Here is an 18953-nt window from a genome sequence, read left to right on the forward strand (position 1 = left end):
TTTAAGTGCGTGATTAAACGTAAAGTGGGCGTGGGTGTCAAAAAAAAAATGTGGGAAAAAGTTAGAAAAAAAAAAGACGCTAGACCTGTAGCGTATATGAGAATGTAAAATTGGTTGGTTGATTGATTGATGAGCTGTGGCCCAGAATTGACAGCCCGAGTGGACGGAATCCTCATTTTAAGTCGACGAAATTTAGACTTTGCTTGCTTCAACGGAATATTTTTAGCCCGTCATGCTTTGTTGTTCCAGCTGGCGCCAGATGACAAGCACACTCGGGCAAAATCTGCGCATAATTATGCAACTCGGATCATCTACCGACCATTTCACTCGCTTGTAGCACATTCAGGGACTAGCATGCCTCAGCCACTCTTTGATGAACGCAACTGACCAGGTTACCCTTGGCTGGATCGAATAATTCATTGGCCTTGTCTCCGATTCGCAAGCAGCCCTCCCTGTGCTCTGCGGGGAAAGGATGATTAGCTAATAATGCTTCAAACGGTTTACCTTTTTTGGGCAAAAGGTAGTGTCCCCTGACGTGGTCATCCCAAGATGGTTCCGGGTCTGGGACGCTTGTTATAATATATGAGCCAGCCGATGAACACTTGTGTTTGAGGGAAGATCAGATCAAGATGCATGGCATATACACGTAGGGGTCTCCTAATTCAATACTATGCACAGGGCTACTCGAGAACCGGCTGTCTGGTGGGCATCGGGTTTTATTCATGTGTCGTTACTAGGATGCCGGTCAAGTGAAAGGTAGCATATCTGGTTTGGTCTCGATCGATTAACCGTGGAACTGGGTGGACTGGGGACAGATAGGATGATTCTGGGCCAGGTACATGCCAGTAACTAATCCCACGTAAGAGGGCTCGTGAGGGGATTTTGTGGGACGGGTGGGAGTACGTTTTAACGACGATGCAACTGAAAACAAACAAATGGGGCAGCCTTTGCCTACGGTGCATTGGTGGTGGTATTAAGGTTGTTAGCTATCAGCGTTTAACGGTTGAGCATTTCCTTCCAAAGAAAGCTAAGGATCTCACTTGGCCGGCCCAAACCCTAAATCGACGACCCACACCGTCAAGCTTTTGTTGCTGCTACCCAGCTGAGACGCATTGTTGCTTGGCTCTCACCATGTCCAAAAGAAGCTGCGTGTCATCCAGTGCTTGAATGATAAAGATCAGATAACACGCATGTCAACCATGAGACTTAAAATATCGGGCCATAATCTTGTTAATGCTGGAGCGTGCCGTCTATACTTGTCAGCTTCTCAGGAGGTTGCCGGAGCTTTTTTCTTTTTTTTTTTTTGTAGCAATTCACGGCATCTAACCTGTTACGTAGTACTGTTCCAGGTGGGCCTTTGATCGTCGGACTTGCCAAATCTGTGCAAGGATGCTGCCATGAGATCCCATATTGGTCCGCACTTGAAATAAAATTGTAGATGCAATAACTTGGTCCGCGAAACAAGTTTGTATGTATCAAATTGCACAACTGCGTGGTTTTTTTTGGAGTGCTTCTGAGTTAACTAGAAGTTGATCAGGACTTGGTAGATAATTTGCACAAAATTCTCCCGGGAACATTCAAATTGTATTGGCCCATAGACCCCATTAAATGCAGTAATAAGAGTGGATTGTCTGGGAATTGTCGCCTGATGACGATTAACACGTCGAAACATTATATTGGGTATTATAACTACCACTCTTGGAAAACTTTGGGTCAATGCGAGTTCGTAAAGACTTTATGCCCTCTGCATACCCAAGCATATTTATATCACTGCCCGCCGGCCACAAACATGAGCGTCGCGCGCCAAGACAAAGCTCAATATTACATTCCAAGGTCCACAGATCAAGCGGGTTGCGGTACAGTAGCTTGACAGAGGATACAAACAAGCTTTCATGGCCAATAACAACCATAGACCCATGCAGCGGATGGCTCCTCTTCGGGTTGGCATCTCATTCTCGCCGCTACCTTAACGTAATGTTTTGATGGAGATGGTAGTTGTTTCCGAAACGTTTCGAACGGATCCGAGCCAAACATACCCTCTGACAATATTATTTAACAATATACACACCCATAACAGTGAACGTCATTGTTCGATAGCATTCCGTCCAACCAGTCATTGTTATAATACCACATATTGCAATAGGCTTGTTGCGAGTGGAATCCCTGATTTAGTTTGCGATACTGCGAGCAAGGAAGGACGGCCTTTGTTCGCATATGTACCGAAACTTAATGCGGTAACCAGTCATTTGGCGTCATCAGCATATATGGAGTCTTTGGTGAACCGACGTGACACTCTCGTTTGGTGAAGTTGGGTTAGCCTGGTGGAGCTCTGGGTTCGCAAGGCCGGCAAGCAGTCTTGCAGTTTTTGTCAAATGCCGGCTTTTTTAACCCATTATTTGGTTGTGTTTCCAACGAAACTTCTGCACCAGGGTCGCTACGTGTCAGACCGCGCATAGCAATCTGAATTTAGAACTGCCAAACCTACTATTAAGCCAAAATTCTCACACTTGATTATTACGATCAAGGTGTCGGGAAGCCTGTTCCTAAGTTCAAGGATACACTGAACTAACATGATTGAGCGTCTTGTCCAAATCGGGGTGGGATTATAGTTCATCAAAAGCTGACGAAATAGATTCCGTTGGACCAGCAGATATGGCGTGCGACCTCAATGCTTTCAAAATAGTTCGCAGGAGTCCAGCGAGGGGAAAAAGCAGTTTTTGACAGTCTTCAACTTTTGTACAAATTTGTCACACAAAACTCCAAAATTGTACCTCTGGTCATGTTGGATGATTTGATAGCTGGTGGGCAAATGTTGGTCCGAAAAAAGGGAACTGGACGCAGATTTGGGATGAGTGGAACAAGGGCGGAAAAAGATTCTATGCCCATCAAAGCAGGGCAAGTGCAATCTTGGTTCGATTCTGACGTTGTATGTTTGCGCTGACGACTGTCAGGTATTTTTCGCCCGCCAGCTTGACATTGCTGCCTGCCAGCTGATTAGTCATGTCAACAAAATTGAATGGCAAACTTTGGATCAAAGTGGCAGGAAGCAAATTGTTCCTTCCTAATATGGATTGATTGAATGGAAATCCATGACGTTACTCCTCTCGCCCCAAAGAGCTGCTCGTTCCAAACCAATTCTTAGTTCAGGACATTGAAGCATCAGTGACATGTGTCAATTCTTTGTATTGATATTCGACCTAGTATTATCGGTTATGCAGATCTGAATTTCATTTTCTCCCACTCAACGATCATGTCCTGCACTTGTCGTCACGCAGATAGTCGTCTGTAGTCGCGCTCACTTTCCCCACCACGCCTTTCCGCCATCTTGGCTTGCGGACTTTTGGCCTTTCTGCGCTTTCTTGGCCGCTTTCTTCTCCTTTTTCTCCATCTTCTTCCGTTCCTTTTCCCCCTGCTCCCTTTCATAGTCCTCCCTGGACTTCTTAACGGATCTCCACGGCATAAACAAGGCGCCGATCAAGGATATCACGGCGAATATAATACCGACGTTGAGGGCTGACCTGATGGCCGTATTGTATATGTCAAGTATTTGTTCGGGAGTCAAGTCGGAGCCCTCTGGAAGACGAATATCCTTGATGAACCGCACTTCATCGAGTCTCTCCATCACCTCGCGGCCGATGGGACCCAGCTTGCCGAAGCCGATGTTGAGAGTTGTCGAAAAGGAGGCCTCAGCCACGGACAGCATCAGCGCACCGCCCAGCATCTGGCCGAACACGACGATGCTTGTTCCGATGGGCATGTCGACCGGGTCAAGTACTGTCTGGACTGCAATCAGGGGCATCTGGAATCCAGTGCCGACCCCAGCGCCAAAAACACCTGATGCGATAGCGACGTCGACCACGTTGCTGTCTCTCTCCAGAGATGCCAACATGGAGGCGCCTATCGTCATCAGGACGGATGATGCCAGCATCATGGGCGTGTAGTAACCAATGAAGTTGAGGATCATGCCACCCAAAAGGAGCATGGCGATCATGGACAAAAGCATAGCGAGCATCTTGACACCCGACTGCTGAGCAGTCTCGCTGTGGACCTTTTGGTACCAAAGTGGAAGCTGTTGACGTTAGTCGAGTCAGAAACGCGCGTATGGTGGGCAAGTCTTACAAAGTATGTGATGGCCTCAAGTCCCGCGGCTGTGCAACTGAAAAACCAAAAGCCAGCCCAGACCGTCCGAATTTTGATCAACCTTGGCGGAATCATGGCGCCTTCCTTGCGGAGGTACTGCAGGACGCAAAAGTTGACAAACAGTACGGCACCTAGGACGAAGACGATGCTGGTGTTGTTTCCTCCCTGCGAAACAGTGTGTCCTTGATGAAGTTAGCACGAGTACACACGTACCAGAGTCGGTCATCTTACCAATGTCTTGGAGCCCAAGCAGAATGCTCACAACAGCACCGAGAAGAATTGTCGTGCCCAATGGATCCAACAACAAGATCTTGTCTCTGGTTGATGTCGACAGCAGGGCAAACCTTGCACGGAGCGTGTTTGAATGGTTTAGCGGCTTGTTGGGCTCAGCTAATACGTTTATTGAAGCTGTGCTCTGCCTCTGCTCGTCTTGGAGCTTCTTTTGAAGATCTAGTCCAGGACCACCAGGATTATCGTCAGGCAGCTTCAGCAGGAGCAATACTGCGAGGGCGACAGACGCACTGCAGGGGACATTAATGTAAAAGCACCACCGCCAGCTGAGCTGGTCAGCAAAAATGCCCCCCAGCAGCGGGCCTAGGACCATGGCAGTGCCCTCCATGGCTCCGATAGCACCTGTCAGAACCGAGCGTTGCTTCAAGGGCAAGATCTTGGCTGCGATGATCAGAGCCCCGGATAAGATGCCTGAAGTTCCGAGGCCCTGGACCGCTCTACCCAGGATGAGCACGGCTGAGGTTGGTGCGAGACCGGCGATGAGCGAGCCAAGACCGAATACGCCGACAGCAAACGAGAATATGATCTTGGGTCGTGCGAGCGTGTAGAGACGGCCATAAACGAAACTAAAGGCGGCCGTCGAGGCCAGATACGCCGAGCCGTACCAGCCCAGGTCGTTAAGTGACTTGAGGTCGACTGCTATGCTGGGAGCGGCGGTGGCGACGATGTTGATATCGAGGGCGACCAGAAATACCGCCAAGCCGAGTGCCACCGAGATGACGGCAGCGCGGCCAAGGGAGGGGTAAACAACCCTGGCATCAGGATCCTGCTCAGGCTCGGGGTCGGCCCCTTCTTGGATTGCGGGATGTTGTTTAGTCGCAGCATCTTCTGGCAACGTAGAAGCTTCCGACACACTCGAGATGCGTCGCATGCGCACGAAGCCTAGGTAAGGTGGAATAAATTCTTTGGTCAGGCGCGCCATCTGCTGTTCAAAATTTAGATTTGTTAAGTTGCTCTGCGTGTCAAAGTCGATAGTTCGTCGCTTCTTTCGTTGGTCAGGTGCTGGCACCTCTCCGATATCTTTCCAATATTTCCCGTCGTCGACATAACTACCGGCAATACTCCCGTTCAGTGTTGTTGCGGTATAGGCGGTGGAGGCAAGGGAGGCGTCACTCGTCGGTCGACGTGTATCGCTTTCCGGGGCAGCCTGGCCGTCATTGCTTCTATGCGCCCGGGGAGGCGGCTGGACCGGAGCAGCCATATTCTCGGTTTCTGGAATCAAAATCAAAAGTATTACAGTAGGGAAGTAATATGCTGTTGTCGTGTCCTGAGAATATTAGGGAGTATTAGTCGAATCTGAACACGACGAAAATGTCAAGGTGAAAGAAAAAAAAAACGCTCCGGGCGTCGTAAAAGCAGAAGTGATCTCAGCAAAGAAGAGAGGGCTATGCCAGATTTTTGCTTCTTTCTCGCCAGATCATTTGGCCATGGTTTCTCCACCCAGAAGTCAGCTCCATTTCTTTTTGCGAGCTTTCGTGATGACAAGGCGATCATAAACAGGTACTCTGACGTCTCCAGACCAGGCTCAGGCAGTTAACGCCCACTCTTTTGGAAGTGTTTGGCATCGTTTTCAAATCAACAGAATCCCGGACAGTCTGTATGGGGGCACTAGACACGATGTTGGGTACGACAAAGGGGCTCAGCTTGCTAATCTTAGCCACAAGACTCAGGTATAGATTACTGCCTCCAGCAACTCCTCGGTGAGCCTCCAGTCCAAGCCTGGCAGGTACGGCATTTGCCCCGAGGCAAGTTTCCGCATTGGCACCGCCCCCGTCATCCCATCGAGCAACCGCCTAGGTCACGAGTGACACTGATGTATCGGACTAGCTAACATGTGGATCTGACGTGACCGTCGTTGGTCGATTTTGATACCCATACTATTGGGCATTTGTGAGGGACTATTTGTTGTGTGGATCTGTCGAGACCATTGTCTGTCTGGTACTGCAAGGATGGGGACTTTTTTTTTCAGACCCCACAAAGCATATCATCTAATATTGACATGACAACCTGGGGGTGGCATGACAAACATTCTTCACCCCCTCGGTTTCACACTGTTCTCACTCCCTCCTTGGCCAGACCCACTTTGACTCGAGCGACGGACCATGACCCTGGATGCTTGGGATCCTTGCGCGACGTCTTGAGGCCTGCAACAGGCAAACATAAACAGCTTCATCTTTTAAAAGAAGCCCTCCACTTTGTTTGTGTTTGCATAAGGAGGAGTCTTTGGCGGACGACATCTATAGTCCCGGAGTCAGTCTGGACTCCATTTCTTTGGCAGCCAAAATACATTTTTTTATCATCTTGACAGACTGACAGTACACGAACCCCATCCGCATAAACCAGGCCACACCTTCTCATTCTGTCATTATCAGTCCTTGACATCTCTCCGGACCAGACCATTTTCATCCCTCTTCAACTCATAACCAACTAGATTGGTTTTGGTCAAACAAAGTGCAGGAGCCACTTCATCACATCGCAGGCCGAGATATAATTCAAAAATGTCTATTAGCAGCAACAACAACAACAACAACAATACAGACTTGGCCAAGCCCCGCTTGTCTGAGGCCGAGGCCGGTGACTGGCGCAGAGTCTTTTCAGAAGCTCCCCCATGCGTTTTTCCCCGAGCCCGCGCCGGCGAACTCTTGGCCGACACGGTCCAGTCTGGATCCGTGCTACGGCGTCAGGTCTTTCTCCCCAATAGCGGCCGCTCAGGTTTTGCCCTCGACACTGTGCTGCAGGCCGCCTGGGCTTTTCTAAATGGTTCATACTCAGATACTGAGGACGTCGTCTTCGGCATGGCCCTCGTCGACGAAGAAGACACAGATGATGGCAAACCTCACACGGCGCTCCCTTTCCGCTTTACACTGCACCCAGACCAGACGGTTGCCGATTGCCTCGAGGCGATAGAGGCACAAGAGCTCCCATTGCTGTCGTCCAGCGGCGTTGACCTTGAGGCAATTGCCGGGCTGGGACCGGAATTGCGCGATGCCACGCAGTTTAGAAACCAACTCGTCGTCTACCAGGCCATGATGGCCAGTACCGACGTGCTGCTGGACCGTCCCCTCAACGTCGAGTGCTTCCTGAATCCTTCGGGGGTGTTGGTCCAGGCCTTTTACGACACGAGCATCCTGTCAGGGATCGAGGTCCGTCAGATGCTGGCCACGTTCGAATCTTTGATACAACAACTCGACGACGTGTCCAACCTGGGCAAGCCGATCGGCCAAGTTGAAGTCATCAGCCCAGAGGACAAGAGTCAACTCCGAAAATGGTGCGAGCATGTGCCGCCGGCAGTGGAAAAGTGCGTGCACTGGTTGTTCCAGGAAAAGGCGCGCGAGACGCCCCGGGCCGAGGCCGTGTTTTCGATAGCGCAGAAGGTCTCGTGGACCTACGAGCAGCTGGACACTCTGACCGACAAGCTTGCTCACCTGCTCGTGTCCAAGCGGGTCAGCCCTGGCAAGATCGTCCCTCTGATGTTTGAGAAGAGCGTCTGGACGGTCGTTGCGGCCATGGCGGTGCTCAAGGCCGGCGGTGCCTTTGGGTACATTGAGCCCAACCAGCCGTGGGAGGACGTGTCGCGGCTGCTGACGGCGTGCGAGTCGACCTTTGTGCTCTGCTCGGCAAGGTATGAGAGCCTGCTGAGCACACACGACGTCGAATCTGTGGTTGTCGACGAGGCGCTCCTGGCCCGCCTCCCGTCGTGCGGATCGGTCGAAGACATTTCTCAGCCCTCGGACACGAGCTATTTGACCTGCACATCTGGGTCGACGGGGCGGTCCAAGGGCATCGTGTCGAGCCATTCTTCATTTTGCACCAGCATACTGGCCCACGGCAAGGCCGAACTCTACGGTCCAGACTCGCGCTGCTTTGCCTTTTCGGCGTACAATTTCGACGTCAGCATCACCGACATTTTTACTACGTTGGCCTTTGGAGGGTGCATCTGCATTCCATCCGACGAGGAAAAGATGAACGCGCTCGTGGCGACCATACAGCGCATGAGAGCGACCCACATTGCCGCCACGCCGACCGTCTCGCAGTTTATAGATCCCGAGGACGTCCCCTTGGTGCGAACCTTCCTCACGGGCGGAGAGTTTGCCAGGCCCGAGATCATCAACAAGTGGGTGTCTGCCGGCAGGAACTACATCAACATCTTTGGCCCGGCAGAGTGCAACTCGAGAATGGCCCACCACACGTTCAAGGTCGGGGAAAACGGCAGCTTCATCGGCCGCCCCACCGGCTGCGTTGCCTGGATCACCAAGAGTGACGACCCCAACGCGCTGGTGCCGCTGGGTGCCCCCGGTGAGCTCCTCGTGGAGGGAAACCTCATCTCGGATGGCTACCTCAAGGAGGAAGAGAAGACCGCCGCGGCTTTCATCTCGGCTCCGGACTGGCTCGTGAGCATGTTTCCCGACAGGTCATGCTCGCGATTGTACCGCACCGGTGACTTGGTGCAGTGGATGCCAGACGGAACGCTGCGCCTCATCGGTCGTCGGGACACGCAGATGAAGATTCACGGCGTGCGACTCGAGGCGGCGCACGTCGAGATCAAACTCTCCGCATCACTGCCGAGCGGGTCGCAGGTAGTTGTCGAGAAGATAGTGCTTGGACGCGAGACCAAGAGGGAGAAGCTTGCCGCCTTTCTCACCCTGCCTGGCGGTTGGAACAGTGACGACAACCAAGACACGTCTCCTTCATTTCTGGAACCTACTCCAGATCTTTGTGACCTGCTTGCCGGCGTGCAAGACTCGATGCTTGCCAGTCTCCCTGCCTGGATGTGTCCGAATCACATCCTGCCGCTCAACAAATTCCCGCAAGGTCAGTCCGGCAAGATCGACAGAAAGGCCCTGCGGCAAATGGTGGCGGACTGGTCAGAGGAGACTCTCAACCGCTTCACCGTCTCGTGCTCGGCAGGCAGCAAAGAGCCTCCGGTCGGCGCTGTGGAGAAGGCCATAGCCGGCCTGTGGGCAGAGGTGCTTCATCTTTCCCCCTCGTTCATTGGTCGCCACGACACCTTCTTCCGCCTCGGTGGAGATTCCGTTGCTGCCATGAAGGTGGCTGCGGCTTGCAGTGGCCGTCCGGACGGTCTGCTCATCTCGGTCGCCGACATGTTCCGCCACCCCAGGCTGTCTGATCTCGCTGCCAACGTATCGAGCGACGTTGCGGTTTCAGAGAAGACTGTTGCACCGTTCGAGCTGATTGGTGGATCTTCATCTCTGGAAAACTACACTCAGGCTTTGAACCTGGCCGGGATCGACCCGTCCGCTGTCCAGGACTTGTTCCCCTGCACCGCGATGCAGGAGGGCATGATGGCGGAAACGATGCTGTCGCCAAACACGTACAAGCTCCAGCATGTACTCAAGCTCGATCCCTTGATCGATCTCCCTCGCCTGCAGGGCGCCCTCGACAGGCTGATCAACTCGTTTGCGATCCTCAGGACCAGGATAATATTGATGCCGCGGATCAAGGGCGTCACGGGCAGCAGCTCGTACCAAGTCGTGGTCAATGACTATTCTCCCGTGCAGGCCAAGACGACGACCGGCAAGCTGAGGAATGCTCTCGCTGCTGAGAGAGAGGCTCTCAACGTAGGGTATGGCAACGAGCTCAGCCGGTTCGCCGTGATTGCTGCCGAGGGAGGTAGTTGTTACCTTGCCTGGACCATTCACCACGCAGTGACGGATGGCTACACGTACAGTCTCATCCTCAGGAGGCTGGAAGGAATGTACAATGGGGTAGAAGAACCCGTCCCACCGAAACCTTTTGCCCATTTCGTCAAGCATCTGCAGGAGCAAGACCAAGACAGAACCGCCCAGGCTTGGCGGCAGATGCTCGATGGTGGCTCCTCGGCCCAGTGGCCTGACTGCAGCGACCAAGGCCACGAACCCATGGTGACGCGTACAATCGCCAGCACCATCTCCTACCCCAGCAACGAGAGCGGCTTCACCGTATCGACCGTCATCAGAGCAGCTTGGGCTCTCGTCCTGAGTGGCCTCGCCAAGTCCCCCGACGTCATCATGGGACTCACTCTTGCTGGCCGCGATATCGAGCTGCCGGGGGTCGACGACTGTGCAGGACCCTGTCTGACCACGGTGCCTTTCCGCGTCCTCGTTGGAGACGAGACCTGCGCAGGAATGCTCGAGCTTGTTCAGCAGCGCTATGCCGAGGTCGTTCCTCATCAGCACTTTGGCATCAAGAACATTCGCAAGGCGCTCGGTGCGGCTTCCGACGCTTGCGATATTTCGAATCTGCTCGTGATCCAACCGGCTGGTTACCGGGCCGATCAGGGTCTTTGGACCCAACAAGACGACCTGAGCACCGAAGAGGAGCTGAGCTTTGGGTTTACGCTGGAATGCCTCTTGGAATCCGAGAACAAGATGACGGTACTGTGTGGGTTCGACCAAGAGATGGTGTCGGAAGCCAAGGCAAGGGAGGTCTTGGATATGCTCTCCATCGCAGTCAAGACCTTGACTGTTGCGCCGAACCAGGACAAACTGCTCACCGACGTTGCGGATTTGCAGTTTGCCCAGTGCACCAAGGTTCCAAAGTTGAACGTCGGAATGGATGCCGTAGAGCAATGCATTCACTGGGCGGTCGAGGAGCAGGTTCGCTTGCGGCCGGACGCCATCATGATCGACGCCTGGGACGCAAAGCTGACGTACCGCGAGGCTGACGAGTACGCGAACCGCCTGGCCGTCTTCATGGCAGGTCTCGGCGTCGGCCCCGAGGCGATTGTGCCTTTTGCGTTTGAGAAGAGCGCCTGGGTCACCGTAGCCATCCTCGCCACCCTCAAGGCCGGTGGTGCCTGCGTGGCCTTGGACATGATGCACCCCCGTCCCAGGCTGCAGCGCATGATCGAGGACGTCGAGGCCAGCCTGGTGCTCTGCAGCAGGAAGCACGAGCAGACCATCAAGACGTACAAGGGGTTCCGACACAGCATCGTCGTCGACCGAGACTCGCTCGATCGCCTGGCTAGCGACGAGACCTTCAGCAGCGACGTCAGGCCGAGCAACGCCGCGTGGATCGTCTACTCCTCCGGCTCGACAGGAACCCCCAAGGCTGCAGTCCTGGAACACCGGTCGCTCGCCACCACGGCTCGTACCAACTCGGAGATGCTCGGTTGCGGGCCCGACACGCGCGCCTTGTCGTTTTCCTCACACTCCTTTGACGTGACCATCGAGGACAACGTCACCATCCCCATGTTTGGCGGCTGCATCTGCGTCCCGTCCGACGAGGATCGCTTCAACGACCTGACGGGCGTCATGACGCGCATGTCGGTCAACTGGGCCGACCTGACGCCGACCGTCGCCCGCATGCTGTCCCCCAGCACTGTGCCCACCCTCCGCACCATGGTTCTTGGTGGTGAGCCCCTGACCCAGGATATAATCGAAACCTGGACTTCTGTCGACGGCTTCAGGCTGTATCACACCTATGGACCCTCGGAGTGTTCGGTGCAGTGCACTTGTTCCTTGGAGCCACTGCGGCCCGGTGCTCGCGGTAGCAACATTGGACATCCGATGAACTGCAGCATGTTCATCGTCGATCCGGACGACCTGGACCTTCTCATGCCGGTGGGCGAGGCTGGAGAGATACTCGTCGAAGGGCCTATTGTTGGTCGTGGCTATCTCAAGAACGAGGAGAAAACCCGTGAGGTTTTCGTTCAGGGTCTCGCATGGGCCAAGGACCCGGCTCGCCGCTTTTACCGCACCGGCGACCTTGGCGCGCGCAACGAGGACGGCACCTTCAGCTTCGTCTCGCGAAAGGATACCCAGATCAAGCTCAATGGTCAACGGGTAGAGCTGGGCGAGATCGAGGCCGTGCTGCTCAAGACCTCGAAGCTGACCCAGGTCTGCGTCGAGGCATTCAGCCCGCAGTCCTCGTCCAACCGGAAGATGCTGGTCGCCTTTGTCCAACTGGAGCGTCGGTCCGGGGATGAAATGACAGAGACGGCCGACTCGGCCTTTGAGCTTGTGGAAATGACGTCCTCCATCCGCGAAAAGCTGGTCGGCATCAAGAAGAACGCTACCGACCACCTGCCCGAGCACATGGTTCCTTCACTCTTTGTTCCCGTCTACAGCCTGCCAGTGACGCCTTCGGGAAAGATTGAACGCAAGGCCCTGCGAGAGCTAGCCTCCAGCTTCTCGCAACAGCAGACCTTCATCTATGCACTTCGAGCTGCTGCTGCTTCTGCTGCTGCTTCTGCTGCCGCCGCCGTGGATGGCCCCGTCACCGACTCTGCAGTCGCCGAGGTTCTCGTGGAGCTCTGGGCCGACGTCCTCCAGATCGACCTCCAGTCGCACGCCATTGGAGGTGAGGACAGCTTCCTGGAGCTGGGAGGCGACTCCATCGCGGCCATGCAGCTCGTCAGCAGGGCAAAGGCGGCCGGTCTGGAGCTGTCTGTGCGCGGAATCATGAAGACGCCTACGCTCGCAAACATGGTGCTGTCGGCCAAGGTCACACCCGGCGTCGAGCTACGGCCCAAGCACGCTTCGGCCTCGAAATCTTCCAAGTACGGCCTGTCTCTTTCCATCCCGACCCCCACGTCGGCAATCTCCAAGAACCTGCCGACGCCTTCGCTAGCCCAGGACGAGCCTTACAAAGCCTTTTCGCTCGTTCCCGAGACGCTGAGCAGGACCACGCTGCTCAACGAGGTGCTCGATTCGGCACTGGGCGACGAGAGACGTCTGGTCAATGATGTTTATCCCTGCACCCCGCTGCAGGACAGCTTGATGGCGTTGACGGCAAAGGACAGCACCGCCTACGTGCTGCGGGAGGTCTTTGATCTCCCCGAGAATACCGACGTGAAGCTCTTCAAGCAGGCCTGGTCGGACGTGGTGGCCGCCAACGACATCCTCCGCACCCGCATCGTCCACGTCGCCGGCCACGGTTCGTTCTCGGTTGTTCTCGACACGCCGCCGCTGGAGTGGACCGAGGCCAAGACGCTGGATGAGTATCTCGCCCTCGACACGGCAAAGGAGAAAGACATGAACTACGGCACACGTTTGGTCCGCTTCGGGCTCGTAGAAAACCACGGCAATCCTCAGTTCGTCTGGACCATCCACCACGCTTTGTATGATGGGTTCTCGTACGGCCTCACGCTCGAGGCCGTCGACCAGGCCTATCAGGGGATGGGAGTTACCCCGACACGCCCCATCCTTGACTTGGTCCGCTACCTCGGCCAGTTGCCGCAGGATGGTGTCGCCGACTTTTGGACCGAGACCCTCAAGGGCTGCCAGGCAGTCCCGTTCCCGCCGGCTGCTCCGGCACAGATCTGCGTCGCCGACAACACCGTCAGACACTCGGTCAAGTTCCGTCGGCCGCCGCGGTCCAAGTTCACTGCTGCAACGGTGCTCAAGGCCGCATGGTCTATTCTCATGGCCCGCGTCTCCGAGTCCAACGACGTCGTCTATGGTCTGACTTGTTTTGGTCGTGACGTCCCCATCGATGACGTCGACATGATCAACGGTCCGCTCTTGACAACGACGCCGGTTCGCATGCAGGTCGAACTCGACGCAACTGTCGAATCGTTCCTCGGGGCCGTCAATTCACAGTCGATCGAAGCCGGGCCTTTCTCCCACGCAGGCATCCACAACATCAAAAAGCTCAACGACTCCTGCCGGAGCGCCTGCGAGTTCCAGAACCTGCTCGTCATCCAACCCGCTGCTGGCAATGCCGACGAGGACTCGCTCTTCCGGGACCGTGCGACCCACACCACCGCCAACATCATCTCCGGCTTCGGTCTGGTGGTCGAGTGCGGACTCGGCGAGGATGCGGTTTCCTTGACTGCCCACCACGACACATCTGTCCTGTCGGCTTTGCGCGCCGAAAGACTCCTGAGGCAGTTCGCCCGAGTTGTCGAGCAGCTGATCCGCCTTCGGCGTGGTGGCGCCGCTAGCATCACCGTCGGCGACATCGACGTCTTGTCCAGCAAGGATCGACAGGACTTGCGAGAGTGGAACAAAAATTGCCCTCCCTGGACGGATGCCTGCATGCACGAGCTCATCGGGCGTCACACTCTCGCCAACCCCGAATTCCCTGCCGTCGAATCCCGCGAGGTCACCTTGTCGTACCGACAACTGGATGACCTCGCCACGCACGTAGCTCATCGGCTTTGCGAACTGGGGGCCGCACCAGAGAAAATCATTCCGATAAGCATGGAAAAGTCCGTCAACGCTGTCGTGTCCATGCTCGCTGTGCTCAAGGCCGGCGCTGCCTTTGTCCCCATCAACCCAGACGACCCAGCAGACCGCCGGGCAAATCTTGTGGAACAAGTCCAGGCGGAAATCATCATGGTGTCACCTGGCACCAAAGACCGCTACGCAGGCTTTGACAAGCTCAAGGTGGTGACGCTGTCTCCGGATGTTGCCGAATGGGGGCCCCTCAACACTTCACCGCTGCCTCCAGGTAACGTAAAGCCTTCAAACCTTGCCTACGTCTTGTTTACGTCTGGCAGCACTGGACGCCCCAAGGCCGTCATGATTGAGCATCGCTCCGTATGCGCCAGCGCGACCGGCCACGGCGCCGCAATGGGCTTTGCGGATTTCCCTCGGCGTGTACTGCAATTTTCGACCTACACTTTTGACGCCTCCATCCTTGAGATCTTCACGACGCTTCGTCATGGCGGAACCATCTGCGTGCCTAGCGACCAGGAGCGCATGGACGACCTCTCCAGCTTCATCCGCGACCTTGGCTGCGACTGGGCGTTTTTCACTCCGACCTTTGCACGGCTGCTCAAGCCCGAGAGCATCCCGTCGATGAAGACGTTGGTCCTCGGAGGAGAGGCCTTGACTCCAGAGAGCGTCGAGACGTGGGCGGACAAGTTGAGGCTGATGAACGGCTACGGCCCCACCGAGACGTGCGTCTTTTGCACCTGCCGCGACGTCTCCAAGGGCGACAAGGCCGACAAGATCGGACACATGGTCAGCTCCGTCGGCTGGGTCGTCGACCCGCTGGACCACGGCCGTCTGGTGCCCATCGGCTGTGCCGGTGAGCTGCTGGTCCAAGGGCCCGGGCTGGCCAGGGGCTACCTGGGCCAGCCCGACAGGACCAGAGAGGTCTTTGTGCCCGCCCCGGCCTGGCTGAGGGACTTTGGCTACTCCACCGAGCAGGTGCTGTACAAGACGGGCGACCTCGTCCGTCAGGACCTCGCCGACGGGTCTCTGCTGTATCTGGGCCGCAAGGACACCCAGACCAAGGTGAACGGACAAAGGCTTGAGTTGGGCGAAATCGAGGCCGTGCTCAATCGTAAAAATGCCGCCGCCGTAGAGCAGGTTGTCGTTGTTGCCGGCAAGACGGTCATTGACAAGAACAAGCAGGTTCTTGTCGCGTTTGTCGAGTTTGTGTCCAATAGGAGCAGTCATGATGATGGCGACATGCTACTCGAGCTGGATGATGATTCCAGATCCAAAATGAAAGACCTGCAAGATCTGGCGCGGGCCAGTCTGCCAAAATACATGGCAAGTAACTTTCCTGAATTTTTTTTTTTTTTTTTTTTTTTTTTTTTTTTTTTTTTTTTTTTTTTGAGAGCTAGCTAGCCAAGTAGCTAACTAACTAACTGACTGACTGACTAACTAACTAACCTACTCACCAACTCACATCTACACAGGTCCCGACTCTTTGGATTCCCGTCTCCAAGATACCTTCCTCGGCAGCCAGCAGCAAGACGGACAGAAAGACACTGGGCTCAACGATAGCTGGCCTGACCCCCGAGTAGCTTACGGCATATTCTATTGCCGCCAGCACCAGCTCATCCTCCGTGGCTCCCTCGACCAGTAAAGAGGTCTCGATTGTGAGTCTTGTAGCTCAAAGTCTTGGCCGCGATGCCGCCTCGCTCGGCATGGACGACAACTTCCTGGCCCTTGGAGGCGACTCCATCACGGCCATCCAGCTCACCGGGGCTGCACGGGCTGCCGGCATCGTACTCACCCATGAGGACGTCTTCCGCCACCCCCGTCTTGCCGACATGGCAAAGGTGGCCAGGTTCACATGTGAATCGGCGGAAGACACCAAAGACGTCAAGCCCTTTTCGTTGATTCCCGAGCACAAGAGGGAAGCGGTGCTCGCGGCGCTCGAGACGACGTACCGCATCCCTCGCAGCACGGTCGCAGACGTCCTGCCTTGCGCGCCGCTCCAGCCTGGCCTCATCGCGCTGACGGTCAAGGACTCGCAGGCCTACGTGCTCCGTGAGGTCTACCGTCTCCCGGCCAAGCTGGATGTTGAGAGATTCAAGCAGTCTTGGGAGGCCGTTGCTCGCGACGCAAGCATCCTCCGCACCACCATAGTCAACATGGACGAGCTCGGCGGCTTTTTCCAGGTCGTCAGGGGCGCCGCCGACGGCCACGTCATCGAGTGGCGTTCTGGGAAGAGCGTCAAGGGATACATTGACGAAGACAAACGGCTGCCTTTCCAGCTGGGCACGCCGTTTTCGCGACTGGCCATTGTCGACACGCCCTTCACCGGCAGCTACTTCATCTGGTCCATCCACCACTCGACGTACGACGGGTGGTCCAAGAGCCTCATCCTCCGCCGCGTGCAGGCCGCGTACGAGTCGTCGTCGCCTCGACCCGTCATAGAGCCCACGCCACCGTACAGCCGATTCATTGCCCACCTTCAGGAGACGGACCCTGAAGAATGCAGGGCCTTTTGGCAGGGCCAGTTCAGGGGCATCGCGGCGCCCGCGTGGCCTCCGTTTCCCAGCCAGCAGTTCGACCCGCTCCTCGACGGCGAGGTGGCCATCTCCTTGCCGTTCGAGCGCCCTCCCGGGTCGCGCTTCACCACCTCCACCATCATCAAGGCCGCGTGGGCTCTCGTGCAGGGCTGCCACAGCGGATCGCCGGACGATGTGCTGTTTGGCGTCATCCAGAGCGGCCGCGACACGCCGGTCGAGGGCATAACCGAGATGGTCGGGCCCACCATCACGACGGTGCCGCTTCGAATCGCCTTTGACAGGGCCGCCACGACGGTGCCGCAGTTGCTCGGGATGATACAGGACCAGACCACCGACATGATCAAGTTTGAACACGCCGGCCTCCAAAACATCCAGCGCATGGGCAGGGAGTGCCGCGAGGCCTGCGGGTTTGCGTGCGTCATGGTCATACAGCCGCCGGACGTGCACCAAGAGGCTTCGTTCCTCGGGGCGCAGAAGCTGTCGGACGAGGAAAAGGAGACGCTGCGGTTCGGCATGGGCATCCAGGTCCGCGTTCGCAGGGACAAGCAGCTGGACGTCTTGGGCAACTTTGACCACAGAATCACCCCCGAGGCCGTCATGCGCCGGATCCTCTACCAGTTCAAGCACGCGGTGGAGCAGGTCATGGCAAGCGCCGCCGAGGGCACCATGACCGTCGTTGCGGATATTGATCTTTTCAGTCCGTACGACAGAGACCAAGTCGTTGCTTGGAACCACCCGACCGAGTTTACCCCCGTGGATCTGGAGGGCAACCTCGCCGGCGGACTCACGCACGAGCTGTTTCACCGCACGGCGACGGCCAGCGAAGCGAGGGAGAAGATGATGGCCGTCAACGCGTGGGATGTCGATTTCCGCTACGGCGACCTCGACCGCATCACCACCAAGCTGGCTCACCACCTGCAGAAAGCCTTGGGCGTCGGGCCCGAGGTCATTGTGCCCCTGTGCTTTGAGAAGTCGGGCTGGGCCATAGTCGCGCTCTTGGCGGTCATCAAGGCCGGCGGTGCGGTGGTGTTCCTTGATCCCTCGTACCCGATGGCTCGCCTGAACGAGATTCTCAACCAGGTCGAGACCAACGTCATCCTCTGCTCCCTCGCCCAGGTTTCTCTCTGGCGGTCGTCTGGTCTGTCGGTCCAGGTGGTCGACAACGTTTCCATCGCGGCCTTGGCAGACGCCGGCCCCGAGCTCCCGGTCACCGGCGCCACCTTGTCCAGTGCCCTCTACGTCATCTTTACTTCTGGTTCCACCGGCGTCCCAAAGGGCTGCGTCGTCGAGCACCGGGCCTTCCTGTACTCTTGTCAAGCGCAGGCTCGCGCCCTCGGGATCCGCCCCGAGGATCGAGTGCTGCAGGGCTGCCCGTACAGCTTCGACGTGAGCGTCATGGAGATCATGACCACGCTGCTGCACGGCGCCTGCGTCTGCGTGCCCAACGAGCGGGCCAAGAACCGCAGCATGGTCGAGGTGATCAACGACTTCCACATCAACTGGAGCTTCCTGACCCCCTCGGTCGTCAAGTTCATCGAGCCCGCCGACGTGCCGACCTTGGAGACCCTCGTCCTCGGAGGCGAGGCCATGACCCGCCAAAACGTCCAGATCTGGGCCGACAAGGTCCGCCTCATCAACGGCTATGGCCCGACCGAGTGTGCCATCTCTGCGGCCGTCAACAGCGACATCACGTTGGAGACGGACCCGGCTAATATCGGCAGGGCCGTCGGCGGTATTTGCTGGATTGTGGATGCAGAAAATCATGACAGGCTGGCTCCTGTTGGAACTGTGGGAGAGGTAAGCTGATTTGCTGCTGATTTGGTGCTGATATGGTATCCTTCCTTTTTTTTTTTTTTTTTTTTTT

General features: G+C 56.1%; 3 protein-coding genes across 3 annotated transcripts in view; 1 reads left to right on the forward strand and 2 right to left on the reverse strand.

The window, feature by feature from the left end:
- Nucleotides 1-3295: 3295 nt before the first annotated feature.
- Nucleotides 3296-5632, reverse strand: PpBr36_03899 (uncharacterized protein; the record flags this gene model as incomplete). The annotated part of the gene is made up of 3 exons (XM_029891068.1): nucleotides 3296-4069; nucleotides 4120-4322; nucleotides 4354-5632. The coding sequence occupies 3 exons, from the start codon at nucleotides 5630-5632 to the stop codon at nucleotides 3296-3298; spliced, it is 2256 nt and encodes a 751-aa protein (XP_029753665.1).
- Nucleotides 5633-6929: 1297 nt separating this feature from the next.
- PpBr36_03900 (uncharacterized protein) overlaps nucleotides 6930-18953 on the forward strand; it is a gene marked incomplete at both ends in the record, with an annotated part of 14674 nt that continues 2650 nt past the window's right edge. Inside the window, 2 exons of the mRNA XM_029891069.1 lie at nucleotides 6930-15882; nucleotides 16224-18886. Coding sequence (XP_029754428.1) covers nucleotides 6930-15882; nucleotides 16224-18886 — 11616 coding nt within the window. The remainder of the gene's footprint in view (nucleotides 15883-16223; nucleotides 18887-18953) is intronic.
- PpBr36_03901 (uncharacterized protein) overlaps nucleotides 16169-18953 on the reverse strand; it is a gene marked incomplete at both ends in the record, with an annotated part of 3761 nt that continues 976 nt past the window's right edge. The window contains one exon of the mRNA XM_029891070.1: nucleotides 16169-18913. Coding sequence (XP_029754429.1) covers nucleotides 16169-18913 — 2745 coding nt within the window. The remainder of the gene's footprint in view (nucleotides 18914-18953) is intronic.

Source organism: Pyricularia pennisetigena, chromosome 3 (assembly GCF_004337985.1).
Source record: "Pyricularia pennisetigena strain Br36 chromosome 3, whole genome shotgun sequence".
In the NCBI taxonomy this organism is placed as follows: domain Eukaryota; kingdom Fungi; phylum Ascomycota; class Sordariomycetes; order Magnaporthales; family Pyriculariaceae; genus Pyricularia; species Pyricularia pennisetigena.